The following is a 22,388-nucleotide window of genomic DNA, read 5'->3' on the forward strand; positions in this document are numbered from 1 at the left end:
GGGGATTAAGTGGACGGCATTGTGATCAGAAGATCCTAGGTTTAACCTTAGCGGTGTACGCATTATTTACATTACCATAGCATTTGTCAAGAATATTTTTACCTCTGGTATTACTATCCACAAAGCAGGCTCAAGTTTACAATGATTAAAATCACCTAAAATAAAGCAAGGGGCTTCAGCAGTGTGTGTGTGTTTTTTTTATTGCCTGTGAACACAGTCTGTTATGGCAGTAGCTGCATTTGCAGTGTTTCCACTGGGCGGGATGTAAGCGGTGCATAATATGAAGTTGCCAAATTTGCATGAGGTTGCAGACCGACTCTCTCAGCATGAACTGCGAACACCACTTGTTTTTAACATAAAACCGGTACCGCCGCCTTTGCTCTTGCCACAGTCATCGGTCCTGTCAAAACGCACCAGGGAAAAGCCGTCCAAAGAGACGAGCGAGTCAGGCACGTCCTCCTGCTGTCACATCTCATTGAAGACAAGCAGGCATGATTCACAGTACTTGTGTAGAAATCTGGTGTTGACTTTGAGCTCCTCAACTTTGCTCTTCAGCGAGCGGACGTTGTGGAGAAGCATGGAGGGCAGGGGTGGTCTGTGTGCTCTTCTCCGAAGTCTCTGTCGTACTCCGCTGCGTTTCCCAAGTGCCCCTGACTGCAGCACGCAGATCGGGGTTGGGCTAAATGTGGGTGGAGCTAAACGTTTGACACTGCGGGCGTGCCATCTTGTGGCGGAGATCAGCCACCACATTCTCAAACGTCAATGCAGCACCTTTATAACATATATTAAATATAGATATATAGATTATAATAAATAATTATATTTGAATTGTAAAAAGAAAAAGAACAATGGGGTTGGGTTTAGGAAAAGAACCGGTTGGGATTGGGAAAAGAAGAACGGGGTTGGGTTAAGGAAAAGAAGAACGGGGAAAGCAAACGTGACTCGCCGGAAACATGCCCCGGTCTCTGGGGGACGCCAAACAACAACGGACGGTTGGGTTAAGGAAAAGAGGAATGGGGAAAGCTAACGTGACTCGCAGGAAACTAGCCCTGATATCTGGGGGACGCCAGACAACAAGTGACAGTTGTTAAGAGTCGGAGTGGCAATCGGGAGAGTCTTGACTTTTCCCGGTGGGCCGGTAATGTTTCGAGGGTGCGAGGGCCGGTCTGCCCGCGAACGGACGCTGCCTGCCCACGGATGGACGCTGCCGGCCGGCGGACGGATGCTGCCTGCCTGCTGGTCAAACTGCGCAGCCTCTGCTCAACCCGTATAGCGTGCCCCCCAGTGGCCAGTGGTCTACGAAATTTCCCGGTAGATGTTTTGGTTCCACTCCGTCGTTGGGGGAAAGCAAACTTAAGACGTGGGAAACGATCTTAAGTTTGTCATCGGGGTGAAAGCTTGAAAGTCCTGTGTTTGTCCCTCAGACATACATTCTTCCTCTACCAATTGCTATTGGGCAAGTGGGTGAAGTCAAACGTTTAGCTCCACCTACGTTGAGCCACTCCTCGATCTGCGTACTGCAGTCGGGGCTTACTCGCGTTTCCTCCTCTTCTGCGTCCGTCCACTGCAACCTGCCGTCAGACTTTGGGCAAGCAGCTCCCTCGGTAGCTGAGGGGCAGGCGTGTGACTGGGCCGCAGGAGCAGGAGTTAGTCCCGGTTGTACCTCAGGAGCGCAGTCTGCATAGTGCCCCGACCCGCTGGGGTAGCAGGAGTAGCATACAAGCCAAACAATTGGGATCGCAATCACTCCTCTCAGTAAAAACAGTAACAACAGCATTGTGTTGCACTTGAGCACTGTGTTGGGATAAAAACCAAAAATTCATAAGAAGCCACATACAACAACACATAACGAACAAAAACAATGAGGTAACAGCATGAGGTAGCCCGAATCCCAGCAGAGCAGCTGCGACTATGTTACCTAATATCAATACATTTTCAACCTTATATCGATATATTTCCAAACGAGGTATCAGATTAGACAATACAGTTAATGTCGATATAGTTTAATGTTGCGTTACACAACACATTTTCTCTCCAAGCCGTGCCGTGAGTTTGCCTCATTCTCACGCAACCCTGCCCACACCACTACACACAAGCTCTCCCGCAACAGCAATGGTCCACACTGCTGACATTTGTCTACAGTTTTAATCGTTATTTCCACAGCTGTATATTTTCTTAAGCATGATAGGAAAACCTGTATTTGTACCAATGTTTCCGCTGGTAACTTTGTGTTGTGACGACTGCCACGGCAAAAAACAAGGCAAAAACATGGATGATTAATAGCGTGTGAATCGGTGCCTGCTGGACCTGGACAAGAGATGTGACCCATGGCCATACATGAGACTTTGTAAAAAATACCAAGATACACATCGTCATTTAACTGAAAAGTAACGAGATATGAATTTTGATCAATTTCGCCCAGCCCTATTTGAGTATACAGCAATGAGATTGGTGCATGATCCGAGCAATAGCAATCCTATTAAAAAAAAAATTGTAATTCCCAATACCGATACCAGCGCTTTAGGCAGTATCGGAGCTGATACCGATAACATCTCAAAATGACCTGCTAAACATCAGCATCAACAACAACATGATAACTTTGTCACTGTGAGCACTGTACTGAATTACAGCATCCTATAACTTTTTGTATTGCCGTAAACCCCTTCCAGTACCACCCAAATCTACTCAATACATGTTCGACCTCACCCCTTTAATATTATGAAGTTGTCACTCTGTTTCTCAGTGTTAGCTGAGACTTCAGTCTGCAGTACAAGTCATAAACTTTACTGATAAACCACAAAATTACACTGAATTACATCACACAATAACCAAATAAAACTAAGGATTTCAGTTTCAACTTCCTGTCTGTCCATATACATGCTTCCTCCCACATTCAAGGAGGCTTGGTCAGGGTCATGAAGCAAGGGTGGACTAATGTGTGTTGACCCATTCCGATAGCCCTGTAACGTGGGGTTATAGTCTTATTACTTAACGCTTGATTTCTGTTTTGTATATCAACTTTGTGGACATGCAATAAGGAGCACATCACACCTGAAATTGCCTGTAAGTGTGTGGTGGGATAGGCTCCAGCACCCCTTGACTCTCAGTAGTTCAGGGAGTAGGTGGCTAGAAAAATAAGTCTTAGTTTTAGGAAGATTAAGGGTTGTTCAGACACAAAAAACTTCTGGATGGAGCAAAGGTGTTGCAGCTCTCAACAAAAAAAGCTGTCCACATAGTGGAGTAGCCAGGTACATTGTGGGCGTTCTGAGCAGAACTAGGATATTCATTGAATTGTTGGTGACTGACATGCTAGCAAGCCAGCAGAATACTACATATAAATGGACACTACTGGAGTTGTTGAGCAATATTAGGCAAATATATTAGTGTAAACCGTAGTGCAGAATGTTAAGGGGAAACCATATAAGGCTAGAAATGAGATAGACAATCCGGAGACAGCCCTGTTGAAACAAACCAGCAGATAAGGTATTTCACAAGGGGCTGTGAAAGGTTTGAGAGTTGGCTGGACAAACAGTCAGAAGTTAAAGCAGACAGTAAAGCCTTCTGTAGGCTTTATTCTTCTGCTGTAGTGTGTTTCTGCTGTCTAGTCACTTACTTAGATACGCCAAATCCACCAATGATGTTACTTTTTCTCATCAAGCAAATAAAAGGGATTCCCACTGGCTTGCTCAGAGCTCCCAACAAGTAAATGCCATACGGAAAAGACAGGTGAGAAATGTGATGAATTTAACCGTCACCAGATCTTAGCTCAGGATGATACAACTCTGCATTATACCCACACTTTTTCCATTCACATGGACTATAGCATGTACTGTACAGATTAGGAGAGCTGGATATGTTATAACAATATAGCTGAAAAACGATTAAAAAAATATGCACAACCCTGTGCCCAAAAGGATGGGTGTTGAATAAGAGAAATACCATTGACACAAATAGATCAACAAACCAAGTCGCTCCCAAATTTTAATACTGTGTAATGTTTAGAGTACCAAGCTCTTCCTCAGACTTTTTTGGTATCATGAACAATATGGCTGCCCTTTCATTTGTACATAACTTGCTCACCCAGCAGAAAAGCCCATCCAGGCACCCAGTCATCCATTAGAAGTTTGATAGTGCAGCAACAAAAAAGTTAATTGTTTCCCCCCTTCCCCACATTATACCTGTCAACCAATTGACAGTGTTTGCATTACTACATACGCATATTGCTGGAATCACCATCACTTACTACTCTCCAACGTCTATCAAAGATAAATTATCATTAACCCACTTCAAAATACAATAAAAGAAAACTTCAGATCTTGTCTCATTATTATCAGATTTAGACCTTTTTCTCTCTGCATCAACAATAATTGTGTTGATTACTGTCTGCCCCTTAATGTCAAATCTACGTAAACGTTGGCATGTGTGCCAAACCTGTGATAGAGGCACTGAGCCTCTGCCTCTTTAGCTGCAGACTGTTGTACGTCCTGGTGCTGGAATACTTTCCAGTGAAATACATTCACACTTCGCACCGTTTATTTGTCAGCATTTTAACCATGTTTAAGCCAGCTAACGTTACTAGCTAACGGTAGGCTAACGTTACCTGCTGTGTAATGTTAGCTGGCATCATGCCTTAGGCCTTTAAAAAATGGCATCGCGATACATTTTTTTATCTCAACCGTTTGTAATATTTACACATTTAAATCCATTTTTAACCGATTCACGATGCATTGTTACATCCCTATCATGTACCGTATTTTCTGGACTATAAGTCACACTTTTTTCCCTACTTTGGCTGGTCCTGCGACTTATAGTCAGGTGCGACTTATATATCAAAATATATATAATTTAACATGTTTTTACATGTTAATTCATACTGAAAACATCACCGTCTACAGCCGCGAGAGGGCGCTCTAGGCTTGTGACAACTAGAACGCTCCTCCTAAAGACAACTGAGAAAGAAAAGAGATAACAAACTGCAGGTAGTAAAATATGCAGCCGAAAACGGTAATCGAGCAGCAGAAAGAGAGTTTGAAATGAGGCAGACTGGCGAAAAGGTGACTCTTACTGCAATGAAGAAAACAAAGAAAGCTAATCGGCTAATCGTGGGCTGAAAGCAAGACGGCCAGAGCTGGAGGAACGAGTCGGGAGGGGCTCGTTCACGGTGCAGTTACGTCTCCACGCCTTTTAATCCATCCATGCTCCACGCCCTGGTAGCTAGTTGTTCTGTGTGCTATTGTATAGTTCAATAACTGTTAATGTGTTACGTTAACATACCGGACACCTACCGCATTCAGCGTATTGTTCTGTGTGCTATTGTGTAGTTGAATAACTCTTGTATTTATAATCTAAATAAATGCGACTTATAGTCCGGTGCAACTTATATATGTTTTTTTTCTCTTAATGACGCATTTTTAGACTGATGCAATTTATACTCCGGAGCGATTTATAGTCCGAAAAATACGGTAATCTTAACACTTCTTTTTAGCTTTGGTGACGCGCTGTCTACTCTGCCTTCCCTGACCGCACATCACTGGTTGACCCATATTTTTTGGTAATACGCCTGGACTAATCAGTCCCTCCAGGATTTCGCGATGTCGCGATCGTAACAATTCACGCAAATTCAACCAATCACCGTGATTTTGGTGCGACTCGCATTTTTAACCAATCAACGTAACTTTTCCCTACATTTGACCAATAACCGGAGTTTCCCGCGACTTCAACCAATCCCAGCAGTCCCACGTGCCAGACTTTGTATCAGTATGTGACTCTGAGAGCCAATGACCAAGCGACGTAACACAGATTATATATTGGCACAGGTGTGAGGTCCACATCTTTCCTTACTGTTATTTTGATCAAATAATGTATCCCCATTTCAGTGTAGATCACTCTAGATAAGAGCATTAAATAAATGCCTCAATGTCAAGTTAAACACATTAACCAGTCTCACATCAGTCTCTCCTCTCTTTGTCTGCCAAACACACACATATCCTAAATCAACCATTCTCTCACCTTTTTTGTAGATGTTATATCTCCTACACACTTCAATCCTTACTTCAGGCGGCTGACGTTTGATGTGTCTTCCATGGAAAAGAACGCCTCCAACCTGGTGAAGGCGGAGCTCAGAATCTTCCGTCTCCAAAACCATGGGGCCCGAGTGTCTGAGCAGCGCATCGAACTCTACCAGGTACACACACTTTCCTCTGGGCTGACATCAGGAGCTGACTTTACGCTTACTTTAAAGTGGAAATCCTTAAAGTTTGTGGCCTTGTTTATTTGGCGACACCCTATGTACTAGAGGTAACAGCTAATTTGGTTAATACCACAGGTCGAGGAATACTTTCGACCAAAACAAATTATTGTTCTTTTAATACAGAAGTCAGGCAATAATTGGCCTTTTTACATAATTTTGTGAGCAACCATGATCTGATTTCATGCTGCGCACGGCATGAGTCTGTGAACAGTGAAAGTGAAAGTAGATGGTTACCTCAATGAGACGTTGGAGCCTCCTGTCGCCTGCAGCTGCTCATCTTACAGCTCACTGTGGCTGCTCCTTCTTGTTCCATAAGTCCCTGCAATATTTCAAACTGATCAGCTGTCAAAAATTACCCTTGTCTTATATATATATATATATATATATATATATATATATTTTTAAATACAAAATGTGAATGTAATTTCATCAGTAGCACAACCTTACTGCATAATAGTTGTCTTATCTGATGCCATCACTAGGCTGATTTAAGAATTGAATTTAGGCGGCTGTATTTAACAGTGAGTTCATTTCATTCAGGTGTGAGGATGGTGGATCAGGAAAGACAGGGGAAGGCAACAGGTAGGTCTAACATTAGGTGGAAGTGTAGGGGGAGCCACTTGATACCACAGATTTATTTCTTAATATTATTAATCTGGAACAACTAATGAAAAATCTATTATAATGTTGTTTGACTATATGTCTTAGTGGAGAAGAACACAGGCAAGGAGTGAATGAGACAGACATGAGGTCGGCGATGGCATCACGTAGCGATTAAACCAGTGATGACATCAGGCAGGAGTTCTATTAGTTAGACCACACAAAACTAAATGTCCAGTATGGTTTGAAGTTCTGTTGACCAACCTATTCACTGTGTCCTTTTAGGGGGAAAAATAGTGCAGACAAAGATGGAAAGCCACTCACCGCTCAAATCACATTAACCAGGGGTGATTATTAGCTTGCCAATTGTCACAATTTGGTTGCCAAGAGCAACTGGGCAACCGTTAATGTCGCTGATATACTTTAAAATAAACCTTTATAATTTAAAGCCCATACATGATGATGTCCGGCACACTTTTTTTTTGCCGGATACCCCTCTGACACTGGGTAGTTGTGCTCCTGCGCATAGTGCAAGCGTAGGGTTCGGTTTGGTGGAAAATAATTCTAAGGTTCAGCAGAAACTGAGCCCCATCAAAAAGCCCAATATTCGGCCGAATCCCTGATTTGATGCATCTCTGTTTTAATGTGAAGCCGCACCAGTAGGAAATGTTCGATTTGCAATTAGCAGTAACTTAATACGGCATTTTTTAACGCCACAGAAACGGAAAATATGTAAATATTGCAATACCTTCGTCAGTGGGCCATATGCTCAATCACCAGTGTGTTACTTCATTCTGTAATAATGTAATGTGACTTAAGAGACATTTATTTAAATGAAAATCATCAAGATTGACACTTTAAAGTCATAATTATATTCCCATATTGTAAAAATTTATTTCCATGTCCAACTGAAAGAGATGGACAGTATACGCATTTCAGACAAAGGGTGAATACAGGTTTTATTCAGACAGACAGTAAGAGAAAAATAAAAGTGTTTTCTAAACATGTTCTAGTGAACCTATTAGCATATAATGTGACCTTTTAAAAGATGACATTTGCTCATTGTTAATATTCAATTTGTATATATATATATATAATTTTTCATTTCAAAGCATATATATGGCAATACTTGTCTGACAAGAAAAAAACGTGTCAAGTAAAAAGATCCAAGTTAGGCTTTAAAACATGGACACAGTATAGTTCTCCTAGTAGCTGCAGGTACTTTATTTACTGAACAGTTTTTCCAACTACACTTTAAACTTTAGTTGTGTTTACATGGTCTATTCATTTTGGCTCTGAAACTCTTCTGCCTCATCATGGTAAGTGTCACTGGTCTGACATAACTAATGTGTATAGAAGGGGTGGGCGATATGGCCCTAAAATAAATCACAATATTTCAGGGTATATCTGCGATTATATTGTTGATAATATGACAAAATAGGCAAATGTACAGGCAATTCGTCAAAAAGTTTGAATATTGCCTCTTTATGATATGATTTGTTTCATATTATACCCTGATATTATCTGGAACAATACGACATTGCACAGTGCACAGCAATCCTGTACGCCCTGTGCATACATTTTTTTCTTGATCTTATGATAATAATGCATAAATGCAGCAGCTGACAACAGCTATGCTCTGCTCTCTGCTATATTTCCTCATTTATTATACATTATTTCACCCATAAGTCATCAATTATTAATGAGGTCTAAGCCATTTTTTCCTATCTTTGGTTCGCCTGGTCTCCTTGTCTAATAATGCTTGTATAACAATCAAGTTATAGAGACCATTTCTTTCAGGACAACCTGGGCTATCAGGATATGTATGTGTATACATTATGTATAAATTGATAGATGAGGATAAAGACAAAAGAAAAGACTAAATGGAAATGGAATCTCACAGAAATGTATTGAAATCACACAGAGAACAATAATAATTATGTGCTATAGAAATAAACTTTACTTACTTACTTACTAATTTGAAAATTGTTATCCAAAGTCTTGTCAATCAGGGGAGAATAAAATAAACTCTGTAACTAACAAAAATATGAAACTATTTTGAATTTTTTTTCCCGTAAAAAGTTCATATGATTTTATCCAAAAAGTTAGTTGTGTCATCTTCAATGCATTTTCTGTCTGCTATTAGACATCAGTAGGCCAAATCTCACGCATTTCAACCTCCAGGCTTCATTCTGGCATCTCTTTATCTATCTACCAGGCCTCTACCAATACACACACACACACACACAAACACACACACACACACACACACACACACACACACACACACACACACAAAATAAAGCCCTCCTGTATGGGCTCTTTATTCGCCAAGCAAAATTGATCCTGAAATATTTCATGTGATTAGTCTACACAGCTGTCAGTCTAGGCGTCAAATCCAAGATGGCACCAGCTAACCTGAATACATTGTTTTTTTATTACTAAACTTCTGGAAGGGCTACAAAGGCATCAAAGCACTTGTTATTAAGCTCCAGCTGTTTGCTACAAAGCTAAAAAAAATCAGTGGGAGCATGAGTGAAAGGTCGCCAAGGCAAAGCGGAGATTATGTGAGTTGATTTTTGGATTCATAGTTATTTATTTATTTTTGCAAAGACAATTCCAAGTAATTCCATGATGGATTAAAAAGCTTCCGATCCGGGAATAAACTGCTGATAGTTATGGACGCTGCTATCATTGAACCCACAGATGGAGCTACCATGTTGTTTGAATCATGTGTGTTTACATGGACATGAATTCCGGTTATTAGACTTACAACGTTTTTGATCATATTTGGGATATGATTTTTACAATTTATATCCCTGTACAGACTTGCTGTAAACAGTCTGCTCTGAGTGCATCCACCTCTCTCTCTTTCTCTCTTGCGAAATTTTATTTTTATTTTGTAAGCGCAAACATTTTTTTAAACTGACATCATCATGTTACATTTATCCTATGAAAAAGACAATTTTATGGACGGTAAACACGTCAAATTCAACAAAGAGTGGCTTAAACAGTACAATAGGTGTGTGTGTGTGTGTGTGTGTGTGTGTGTGTGTGTGTGTGTGTGTGTGTGTGTGTGTGTGTGTGTGTGTGTGTGTGTGTGTGTTTTCCATCATTAATATCTAATTCAATTCAATTTTATTTATAGTATCAAATCATAACAAGAACTATCCCAAGACACTTTACAGATAGAGTAGGTCTAGACCACACTCTATAATTCACAAAGACCCAACAATTCCAACAATTCCTCCAAGAGCAAGCATTGAGTGCAACAGTGGTGAGGAAAAACTTGGAAACGTTGGACAGACCCAGGCTCTTAGTGAGCGGGCATCTGCTAGTGCCGTTTGGGACACAGAGACACTGACATCTTCTACATATGAGATGTTCTGCACAAGATACACTTTTAGGCTTAATTAGGCTGTTTTAAGAGTGAAATTTTTTGGCTACTTCCTGGATCTTCACAATCCTACTTACAGCACCTTTAAGCAAAATTTATTTGGAGACAAACTTTGCATTTTGGAAGATTGCCGGCATTCTGAACCGGATGTCTGCGGTCCACACAGACACACACAGAGACACACACACACGGACCATAGTCAGTGAACATGGCTGTGGTGAAGTTAGGATGACAAATAACGTTATAGCTTAGTAGTTCCAATAAAACCTTTGTGAGTAACAAGGGCCTTCTGAAGTACACCCCTTTGGTCTAGACAGACATGTCCACAACTATGAGATGTATACCAATGAAATGTGGTACAAAAACCTTAATCACAGAGCTGGCAGATCAGAAAACACTCTCAAGGGTCATCCTGGAATGCAATCACATGTTATCCATTATGTTCTCAAGGTCGGAGAACTTGTTTGACAAGATTGTGTTGCATAGAACTTTGGGTATTTCTCTTTAGCCACTGTGACTACTGCAAGCATCTTAGTGAGGTTTTTTGGTGCTTGACTCTGTGGCAGCATTCTCAACTGTCAATACAAATAAAACTTAAGCATTTTAAATAAATAGCTCTGAAAACAAAATTTCTGTTTCACAACTTTGACCTTTCATGCCTCTGTTTTGTAAATAGATTTTAGGACACAGAGACCCGACGTCCCCAACACAGCGATATATAGACAGCAAAGTGGTACAAATGCGAACAGAGGGAGAGTGGCTGTCCTTTGATGTGACAGAGGCAGTGAGTGAATGGCTGAACCACAGAGGTGAGTGCACATTCCTACCATCACTGTAGCACGTTCATCATCATTTATTGCATGTTTCCCCTTGTTGTGACTTTTGTTTCTTCACAGACAGAAACAGTGGATTCAAGATCAGCCTGCACTGCCCGTGCTGCACGTTTGTACCATCAAATAACTACATTATTCCCAACAAGAGTGAGGAGCTGGAGGCACGGTTTGCAGGTTATTGGATTCAGAATTTTTTAAAAGAATATACAAGGATGTCTTATTATTTATTATTGTATTATTGTCAACTAATCCCATGAAAACACCAATACCAACAATGTGTTAGTTCATCTCGTAATATCATCAGTCAATCAGTTTTGTTTCTCACATAAAATTGTATGAGGTACAATTCCAGGGAAATGTTGTCCCATCATAAACTTGTGCATCATAAAGCAGAATGTGGCCATCAGAAACACAGAAAAAGAGTCACCTGGTCGAATAGCACCGTTGGCACTCCAGGATAAAGCTGACGTTAAGTCTTAGCGAAAGGACACCGCAGGGCCCAACATCTTGCTAAAAACAAATGGAGATCAGATCGATATCCGACTTCTGCACACTGCAGGATGCCGAGCAGAGAAGTCGCAGCCGGTGTTTAATTTCTCCATGCTTGCCTCATTGCACCCTCTGATGTAGAAATGGAAATGGACATAGAAATGGTCCTGCTTGTCCACGCAGTCAGGATCGTAGCCATAGATTGTAGCTAATAGCCATGTTCACCTTTTCCTGTTTACTCTGATTTTTACATTTGAAAACTTTTACTTAATAATTGAATTTGAATTTTGAATTTATTAAAAGGATAGCCCCTTGAGATGTAGTATCTCATTTTCGAGGGGGTCCTATAAACACATACAAATAGAACAGTGTTACATAACAAACATACACTATAAATACACAGATACAGACAAATTGCTCAGCCTCTCTCACCCACACCCCCAGCTGTTACACAAAATAGAAATTAAATACAATAATAACCTGGATAATAAATCAATTCCATAAGAATAAGGAACAATTGAAGCAGTTTGTCTTCATAACAAATTAACAGAAAAGTCTTAAGTATACACAATTAGAAACAGTTTGTTTTAAGATGAGAAAATAAAGATGTCCTGAAGAGACTGTATGTAGTAATAGATCTCAGTGACACAGGAAGATTGCGATCAGAAGGAGCTTCATAGTTTTTTATTTTATTTTTTTAAGTTTAATATTTTGGGCATTTTTAGGCCTTTATTGACAGGACAGCTGAATAAATTAAAGGGGAGAGAGAGAGGGAATGACATGCAGCAAAGGGCTGCAGGTAAGAGTTGAACACAGGCCCACTCTGTTGAGGAGTAAACCTCTACATATGGGCGCCCTCTCTACCAACTGAGCTATCCAGGTGTGCAAGGAAATTTATAATTGAATGATCTGCGTCCAACTTCTTTGAGAATTCAGGGGGCAAAGAAAAAGGGATATTGCATATGTCTGAGTAGATATGAAGATCTACATGTAACCAAAAACAGTTTCAAGCAGGAAGGACAGTTGAAATAAATACATTTAAAGATAAACTGAACCCAGTGAAATTGCCTTCTAGATATAGCTTTTAGCCAGTGATTCATAAATAAAACAATGGTGAGGTTTCTATGGACACCTAAAATCAATCTATATAGTGAATTAAAAACAATTCTTCAATGAGAGTATATTGTTATGAAACCAGTTTTGAACCAAATGAAAGTCAAACTGCAAGTAGTTCTGGATTTGTAATAAATCAGAGTTAGAACTGCAAATAACAGTATCATCAGCATAAAGATAAACATGACAGCTAAAGCATATTTGAGGTAAGTCATTAATAAAAATAGAAAAAATGAGGGGTTCCAAGGTGACAATTGCATAGACTGAAAACCTTGATAAACAACACGCTGGTGTCTATTGTGAAGATAGGCATTAAACCAGAGGAGAGCATTTTGATTTAAACCAATTGAGTACTGCCTATCTAGAATGAGTTGTTGTGATTGACCATATCAAAAGCCTTAGTGAGTTGGCTTTTATCAAAGGATGAGAACAAATCATTCGTGAGTTTTAGAAGAGCAATGGTGGTAGAGAAATTTGGTCTAAAACCTGATAGATGGAGATAATATATTGAGCTGATTGTTGTAATGTGATAATTGATTAAAAATAAGTTTCTCAAGATTTTAGCTATAGAAATAGGTCAATAATTATTCACATCAGACAGGTCTCCATTTTTTAAAAGAGGGATAAGGCTGAATCCCAATCCTCCCCTTATCCCTAACCCTTTGTGTTAACCCTTGTTGTGCGCGTTCACGTGAGAGCTAGTGCTGTCCCAATACTCATCTTGATCAAGGGATAGGGCATAGGGGAAGGGCCAGAGGTCCCTTCCGACCAAGTAAGGACGCAAGCTCACTTGGCCAGCCAGGGGTATACAGATACGTTGCGCAACAAGGTCTGGTACATTTTCACATGGAGGGAATTATGCAGTTAGACAGAGACATATTAAATAGATCTGCAAGAGGACACATTATTACATTTGCAGCAAGTTTTAAAAATGTGGCTTCTAAACCATCTGGACCAGCACTAGTTCTTTCTTTTAACTCACATATAGCATGAAAAACATGAAAAAGCTTGAAGTCGCTGTAACGCTATTCCAGCCACATGATTGGTTCAGCATAGTGCTATTTTCATTATCACTGGCTGTTCGTGTTGTCTGTCAAATCATGAATAAAATAAGTATTGTATTGACCATCTCTTAACTTTTTATTGAGGAAAGTTTATTTTGCGAAGCTGTTCGCTCTACATTACCTAACAGATCCAACAGATCCAGAAGCTCAAGAGGTTGTTCTCCCCAAAGTAATAAAACACGACAGGCACAATATCTATTGGCCTCATCACAAATTTACAGGCTTACACACTGACCGACAATCAAAAACACTGCCTTACAACAACCATTTCTGCGACCACCCCGTCACAAAAATCTGAAAATTTCACACAAGGCCTGGGTCTGCAGTAGCCAAATTTAACAGTTCTAACGTTACCTATATATCTGTCAGAGAACAATAAATCCACATTAGCTCCAACACTTTGTGCGGTCCCTTTTAATGACAACCATTCACAGTCACGCTACCTGCCAACTAAATTATCCACTAACATCAGTGGTTATTTTTTCAATCCTACAAGTCTGTCTGCGATCGTACTAAAGAGTGGCTACTCTGCTCGCCAACTGTACACGCCTCTAATAAGCCTGGCCACGCACACTTTTTGATGAGCTGAAATATCAACTCTGTTGCCTTTCCCAACATACACAGTTATTAAGACTGCTTATTAAGACATTTTCATATGGAGGGAATTATGCAGTTAGACAGAGACATATTAAATAGATCTGCAAGATGACACATTATTACATTTGCAGCAAGTTTTAAAAATGTGGCTTTTAAACCATCTGGACCAGCACTAGTTCTTTCTTTTAACTCACATATAGCATGAAAAACATCAACAGGCAAACTGTGTGCGTCAACCTAGCAGTCCACGATGCTATTTGGGAGGCTAAGACCGAGCTAATGGGCTAATTGCTATCCGACCAGCAGGCTAAATGTCAATGCTACAAACAATCTTTTAACACTGTTACTGTTTCGTTCAAATCTTGAGGTGTGGGGGAAGTCACTTTTTGAAGTTCTGACAAGCACTTCCTTTAAAGCAAAAATAATGCCTTTAGTCTTTTACCTCTTTACTTTGATAAATGTGATTACTGGTAGTTTAAATCTTATGTTTTGACCTGTTAATTAACAAAAGAATTCACATACAGTAGTATGCAGCTTATTGATCTCTTTTATGTTTCCAGGTATTGATGACAGCTTCGTCCATGGTGTTGACCTGAAGGCGTTTAAGAATCGGCGACACAGCACTCAGGCTCCACACCTACTTCTCATGCTGCTGCCTTCATACCGGCTGGAGTCCCAGTCCCAGCACACAAACCAACGATCCAAGAGAGCGCTGGACACAGCCTACTGCTCCAAGTACTAACCTGGAATTCACACTCTTAGTCTCATTACACACACATCTGTTGAGATTCTCCCCTCTGTGAGTTTTCCTTATACAGTGACCTGAAATCTGTATCAGGTATCAGGAATCATGGTGAAATCAAAGTATTCTGTGCTGAGAGTGGTGTTTTTTATGTATTGATAAGCAGCCAAATGCTCTCATGTCACATCATTTGCACATAAACTGTATGGACAGATAATCCAGCGACAATTATTATGAGCTTTACTTCATGGCAAAAGTTTGTTTAAATTGTTTGGATAGTGCTTTTTTTGCATTGAATTGAGGTCAATTGCTTTGTGTGGCGCTTCAAATGGTCATACGAATTTGCAACTCGTGAAGCACAATACACAATGGGTGGCAGCATGAAGATATTTTTGAGAGATGTATATATATTAGTGATAACAAAAGGATACAGACACTCTTGGGCATCGGACTTGGTGGTTATAGCTTGGTGCTGGTGTTAATGAGCTGCTAACACAGAGGAATTTCATCACTATAGCTTTCCATAGAGAGATTTATGCCTATAGACACAGATAGACTGTGCCCTTTTGTTGTGTCAAAACTTGTGCTAAAACAATCATATGAATTTGCAACTCGTGAAACACACAAATAAATGCAGAGATATTTGTATCTGTAAATCTGTGTCGTATCTGTGCCTCTGATTTTTGACTTTTGAAACACAATACACATATGAATGCAAAGCGATTTGTATCAATGTGTATCTGTGTCTCTAACTCGTATTTCAGCATTTGTAAATCAACTTAATATTTTTTAATGGAAATATATTTGTAAACCTCCAATTTGTGTGGACTGTTTTGAGACAGTTTTTCCATGTTTATCTCTGCCAGTAGAGCAAGCTCAAGTCTAGAATTAAGGTCAGGCTTTGGGGCCAATTTCGCTTTGCCTAACAATGTAACAATGTACACTTGAGTTACACCCAATTCCTGTTTCGATGGCATAACACACAAAATAGCGGCCCCGCCACAGCCAGGCCCTATAACGAAAAGTCTTGCTTTTAATAACTTGATGTCGGACTTCCTGTTGGGTATAGGGAGTGGGTCCACGAGGCTTTGTTTGTCACAACATGATACATATGTGTACCAATTTTCGTTACTCTACGTGAAAGTTAAAGGAACACGCCGACTTATTGGGAATTTAGCTTATTCACCGTAACCCCCAGAGTTAGACAAGTCGATACATATCCTTCTCATCTCCGTGTGTGCTGTAATGCTGTCTGACGGCTCCAGCGGCATCAGGCCAGCACAGAACATGCAGGTGAATGGTTCCAGCAATCCTACTGCTCCGAATAAGTGACACAATAACGCCAACATGTTCCTATTTACATGTTGTGATTTATAGAGTCACAGCGTGTACCAAAAACAACCTAACATGAGACACAGCCGTCTTCTAACTGTAAACAAACCGGGAACTATATTCTCAGGCGGAAGAATATAGTACTTGGGCGGAGTGATATGCTCGCAGCAAGCCTGTCTGAGAATATAGTTCCCGGTTTGTTTACTGTTAGAAGATGGCTGTGTCTCATGTTACGTTGTTTTTTGTACACGCTGTGACTATACAAATCACAACATGTAAATAGGAACATGTTGGTATTATTTTGTCACAATTCGGAGCAGTAGGCTAGTTGGAACCAGTTACTTGCAGGATCTGTGCTGGGCTAAGCTAATTCTGGAACTGTCAGGCAGCGTTACAGCACACACGGAGATGAGAAGGGTATGTATGGACTTGTCTTACTCTGGGGGTTACAGTGAATAAGCTAACTTCCCAATAAGTCGGCATGTTCCTTTAAAGGAGGGGGCTTCAACTTTGAAACCTGTTAGGGGGCGCTGGCGGGCCATTTTTGTGCACTTAGTCACAAAACCCTTTTAAAAAGTACATTTTCACCAGGCCAAATGCAGCTGCCAATTTTTGTGAGTTTTTCAGTATGTTTAGGCCCTCAAAAAGGCGATTCATTTATCAAAATAAAAATAAGAATTAAAGCTGCAAGCAGCGTTTGACGGGCCCTCGCACCTCTGTGTGCACTGGGGTTACTGGCGGACGCCACTCCCTGCGGTCGGATACTACAAACCGTCACCAATGAAAAAGGAACTCTGCTGAGTTCAATGATACCTCACACAAGAGTCTACGTCAAACAACCGCCTTTGGTGCTCTGGCCCTAATTAGAACTGCAAGCAGTTATGACGGGGTCCAAGCCTTCCTGACAAGAGTGTGTAACCTAAAGCTCAACAGCAAACATCAGCAAATATCGCAATGCGTCGAACATCAAGAAATATGGCAATGTGTGAGCCACATGGTCTTAAGTATAAACCCTATCCCTAACTTCCCATTTATATTGATTTTATTGATGCATGGTGCATATGTAAAGGCACCAATGTAATTTGGTAATTTGGTGACGTAGTCGGCGCTCGGGCCCTAATAAATGTCTTACATCTATCTGTTGTTTGCATTTTTTAGTTGGGTGAATAACATTCAGTGATCTTCCGTGAGATTAAGGTTTCTGTAATTTATCTTGTCTTGAGTTTTTGGGAGAGGACTTTAAGCTTCTTCCTACTTTTCCAAGACAGCAACAGAAGGAGGGTTTGAAATATCTCATGAGCCCTTCATCAAATCTACTTAACATTTGGTTTCCTGTGTACCCAATAAACTTGGGGTTTGGATTTTGGAGCACTTTGGACAGCATTGGATATACAATGCTGCTAGCTTACCTGGTAGGGCGTGTGCCCCATGTATGTTAAGTTCTTGGCAGCAGCCTGGTTTCAAATGGTTTCGAATCCCCTCTTCTTCTCCCCCCCTCTTCCTGTTTATCTATACTATCTAATAAAAACTAAATAATAGATATACTTAAATATTATTTATTTATATTTATCAATATCTATAATGAACTGTGTACACCAAAGTCAGACTACTGCAACATGATTCACCTCTCCTATTCATCTCTTTGTAGGAACGTTCAGGACAACTGCTGCTTACGGTCACTCTACATTGATTTTAAGAAGGACCTGGGCTGGAGGTGGATCCACGAGCCCAAGGGCTATGAGGCCAACTTCTGTGCCGGGGCCTGTCCATATCTATGGAGCGCCGACACCCAGCATTCCAAGGTACTGTATAGATAATTGTACTTTATTGATCCCTAATTGGGAAATTCTTAAAATAGAAAGAATTTCTCATAACTTCGCAAAATTTGAGGGAAAGGTCAAAGGTTAAAAAATGTGTGGGATCAGAGTTGGTAAGGTCAGTAACTTGAACATTAATGTTTTGTTCTACTTTACTTAAGGTCATATTTTCTTCATGGAATAGCTCTAATTCTTGTGTTTTAGGTGTTAGGCCTGTACAACACCATTAACCCTGAAGCATCTGCATCGCCCTGCTGCGTCTCTCAGGACTTGGAGCCCCTCACCATCCTCTACTACATTGGAAAGACCCCAAAAATAGAGCAGCTCTCCAACATGAAGGTCAAGTCCTGCAAGTGCAGCTAAAAGCGCTTACAAACCAGCACAAACACACTCTCCTTCCTTCACACAAACATAGACACACACACACACACACAAAACACACACACACACACACACACACACACACACACACACACAACTGTATTTTCTCTTACATTACATTATACTCACAGCAGTGTTTTCACACCGGCACTTTGGGGTGGTGTGCTGGAGAATGGAGGTACAGATTCAATGCATACACAACATATAGAACAGTGTCGTCATGATACCAGAAAGTTGACTTTGATACCAATGCTGAGTACCATAGTTACAGTGTTGCATTACATAGGTTGACACTGCCTAATCATAAGCAGACTGGGGCTTCTGTACAGAGAATGTCATGGAGAACATAAGAGTCTTTAGTTTGTTGTGTAATATGTTGCTTTCCAAGCATTAGGAGCTGTTGACTGTCCAACATGCAGCTTTTTTTCACCTATTCAACCTTCCCCAAGAGGAGTGCCAGTGTATTTATTTGGTGCTACACAAGTCTGAATGACATTGTTATTATGTAGCCAAGCAAACCAAGACAGCAAGACATAAGAATGCCCTCACATTTAATAGCTTTATGTGCAGCTGAAAACCAGCAGTAGAGGGTTTGAGATTTTCATCACTGCTGTCTTTAAGTGAAATATTTAGATATTTTGCTCCTGGCAACAGTTTATAAACCATATTAAAGGGGTGGTTCAGAATTTTAGACATAGGACCTCATTTCCAAGTCAGCCAGTGTGTTATTTATCAGTGGAGACCGTTTAACACTTTTCATCCAGTCCTTCCAGTTGCAGAGTTCGCTGGTGCTAGGCTAGCACAAGTCAACGGCATATGCTAGCCTGCCATTAAAAGCAGTCTTACACACTCCACAGTACACCCGAGGCAAATAAATTATAACACCAGGCAATCGATGTAAATGTCTGTTGATAGAATAATGTTAGAATTAAAACTACCCTTGCATCGCATTGCAATAGTTATACTTTGTTCCCTGTAGTTGGTAGCATAGGCTACAGCAGCGGCGGAGTGATATTACCTAGGCTACCTAGAAAGCCGGTTTACATGACTTGACAATCACGCAAGTTTATTTACTTGCCGCTGTGAGCTCCAATAATTTCACTCTGCCAGGCTACATAACATAACTGGTACATGAAAGCACACGGGCTAGCAATTTGCATGTAAACTGTCCGAGCTCTCATGACGTTTCTGTCAGCAATTGACCGTTCGCAAAAGCCACGCCCCCTAGTTATTGTTACTACGCCCATCAAACAATGGAGAACCAGACACATCGCCATGGCTGTGTTATCTCCATACCTGTTGGTATAACTGATTGGTTTTGGAGTAATGCAGCAGACATATCCTCCAGGGCACGACAGAAAGAGCTGCAATATGAAGTGGAGGGATATGTTCAATGACGTCAACCTCTCGCTAAATTATCTGTGTCGATAGCAACATGTGCTTGACAGGCTAACAGCTATCAGGCTTGCCTGAATTTCCTACGGAATAATAAAGTATCTAATGTTCTAACTTTACTACTTTCGATAATAATGCTATATAGAACCACAACTGCTAAGTCCCGTTTTACAGATTGTAACTGTTATGTACTTAGCTACTTAAACTACTTATTGATAATTGCAACCCGGTCTCACGGAAGTTCTTGTAAATGTCCACGTTATTCTTAATCTATTGATACGTGTTCACGGAGACGTTTTTTACGTGTAAATGTCACGTTATTTTCTCGGGGAAAGGACGCAGGGAGGCGGCCGAAAAGGTCGCTCCATAAGCCGGAAGGTGCCGCGAGGGTTTTTCAAGTCATCTGGTCTAAAATGATCACTACACATTTGCCACTTGGGTAGGGTCTCCCGACTGGAGTGCGCTTCTCTGTTTACTTTTTGGCTTAGTACTACTAACCGGAGCTAAGTAAAATTCTGCTGCTGCTAAGAAACTAGTCCCTCAAAATGTAATGCGGTCATTGAGATGCAAGGGTAGTTTTATTTCTAACATTATTTTATCAACAGACATTTACATTGATAGTCTGGCATTATAATTTATTTGCCTTGGGTGTACTGTACGCTGGCTAACTTGGAAATTAGGTCCTATGTCCAAAATTCTGAACCACCCCTTTAAATAACATGGGATCCAGTTCATGATGTGAAAAACTGGTTTATGCCAAGCAGCAACTGCATGATGAATCCAGTGAAATGCCTTAAAGGTAGCATTGGTAAAGTTGGAAAGCTCCTTCGAATCCCTCTGTATTTGAATTCAGGACTTTTACTGTGCAGTATTAACAGATTTAATATTAGCCTTTGAGTACTTTTCTACCATTGCCATTATCAACATTCCCAGTTAGAGAAAGGGTGAAAGTAAAGCAAGACAGCATTTAACTGCAGCCCCCAAATCACTAATCCGCCCCTGAAGAACACACCAAGTTGCAGCTACTTGTGGCCAGAAACACACTCAGCGGAGGTATTAATTTCCAAACAGGCATATTAGTTGCTTGCTTTAACATAACTACAGCAGTTATTATAAAACGTTATTAGGGTTCTGCAATGGCAGAGTGGCCCTTTTCCTGCAGGATATCGGCTCATGTTTGTTGACTCCAGGAAAATGAAGAAGAGTTTGAGTGTAATGTTAGTATACCCAGAATCGTGATCAGAAACACACGGTGAAATACACAGGGGATGACTGTGAATCAGAGGTAGAGTAGGTCACCCCTTAACCACAAGATTGGCGGTTCAATCCTAGGCTCCTCCGGCCACATGTCAAAGTGTCCCTGAGCAAGACACTAAACCCCAAGTTGCTCTCCGGATGCTGTATGTAGCTGTCCACTGCCTCTAATACTTTGGATAGGTTAAATGCAGAGATTTAATTTCACTACATTGAACTGTATGATTTTATATGAAGAATAATAAAGTTTCTTCTTCTCACTTAGCGGAGATATTCATCTTTCAAAGAGATGTATAGGTCACTGGTGGCCCCCTGCAGACGGCATGCTTGACAAAGTTCGCTGAGCCATGAAACCTGGCAGAGCCCTGAGGCCCCGCCCCCACTATTGCACAGCTGTTTGCTTGTTTATTAGGAGTTTATTAATATTATATGTGTCCAAATTGCATAAAATCTTACACAAAGCACACCATTAGGTCTCCAGCAATACATACGCCAAGTGTGAAGTAAGATAAGATAAACCTTTATTGCCATTGCACAGAGATCCACACAATGAAATTGTGAGTGCCATAATAAGATTGACAATAAATAGCTAAAAACAAGAATTAATTTAAGACATAAAAATACTTAAGACAGGACAGGAAAAGTAAATTGGAAGAACAGTTCTGGAGATATGCAAAGGACAGACAGACAGAGATTCCCTGCTTTGTTTTGTTTTTTTCAAATTTAAAATGTCTAGCTTAGTACATATCTGGGTCACAATTCTTTACAGAGGTGTCAAAAGTATTCACATTCATTACTCAAGTAGAAGTATAGATACTAGGGTTTGAAAAGACTTTTGTAGAAGTTGAAGTAGCAACTCAAGCTTTTTACTTAAGTAAAAGTGTAAAAGTACTGGTTTCAAAACTACTTAAAGTATAAAAGTAAAAGTAATGTAAGGCAGAGATCTTCAACAGGGGGTCCTCAGAGTCATTGCAGGGGGGCCTCCAAATTATTGTACATTTTTGAGTCTTTAAAAAAAATAAAAATAAAATGTCTTAACATAATTCCAACATATTATTAGCAAATATAAATTCCCACTGATGATAGGCTTACTGGCCTATAGGTAAGGTAGTCAGTAAGATATC

The 22,388-nt window shown here is 40.4% G+C and overlaps 1 protein-coding gene across 1 annotated transcript in view; it reads left to right on the forward strand.

Moving 5' to 3' along the window:
* The window catches only part of tgfb2 (transforming growth factor, beta 2), a 70,992-nt gene extending 50,688 nt beyond the window's left edge, over positions 1-20,304 (forward strand). The window contains exons 2-7 of the mRNA XM_028580823.1: positions 6,021-6,184; positions 10,924-11,056; positions 11,144-11,254; positions 14,904-15,078; positions 18,066-18,219; positions 18,439-20,304. Of these exons, the coding sequence (XP_028436624.1) occupies positions 6,021-6,184; positions 10,924-11,056; positions 11,144-11,254; positions 14,904-15,078; positions 18,066-18,219; positions 18,439-18,597 (896 nt within the window). The 3' untranslated portion in view covers positions 18,598-20,304. The remainder of the gene's footprint in view (positions 1-6,020; positions 6,185-10,923; positions 11,057-11,143; positions 11,255-14,903; positions 15,079-18,065; positions 18,220-18,438) is intronic.
* The last annotated feature ends 2,084 nt before the right edge of the window (positions 20,305-22,388 follow it).

Source organism: Perca flavescens, chromosome 6 (genome assembly GCF_004354835.1).
Source record: "Perca flavescens isolate YP-PL-M2 chromosome 6, PFLA_1.0, whole genome shotgun sequence".
NCBI classification, from domain to species: domain Eukaryota; kingdom Metazoa; phylum Chordata; class Actinopteri; order Perciformes; family Percidae; genus Perca; species Perca flavescens.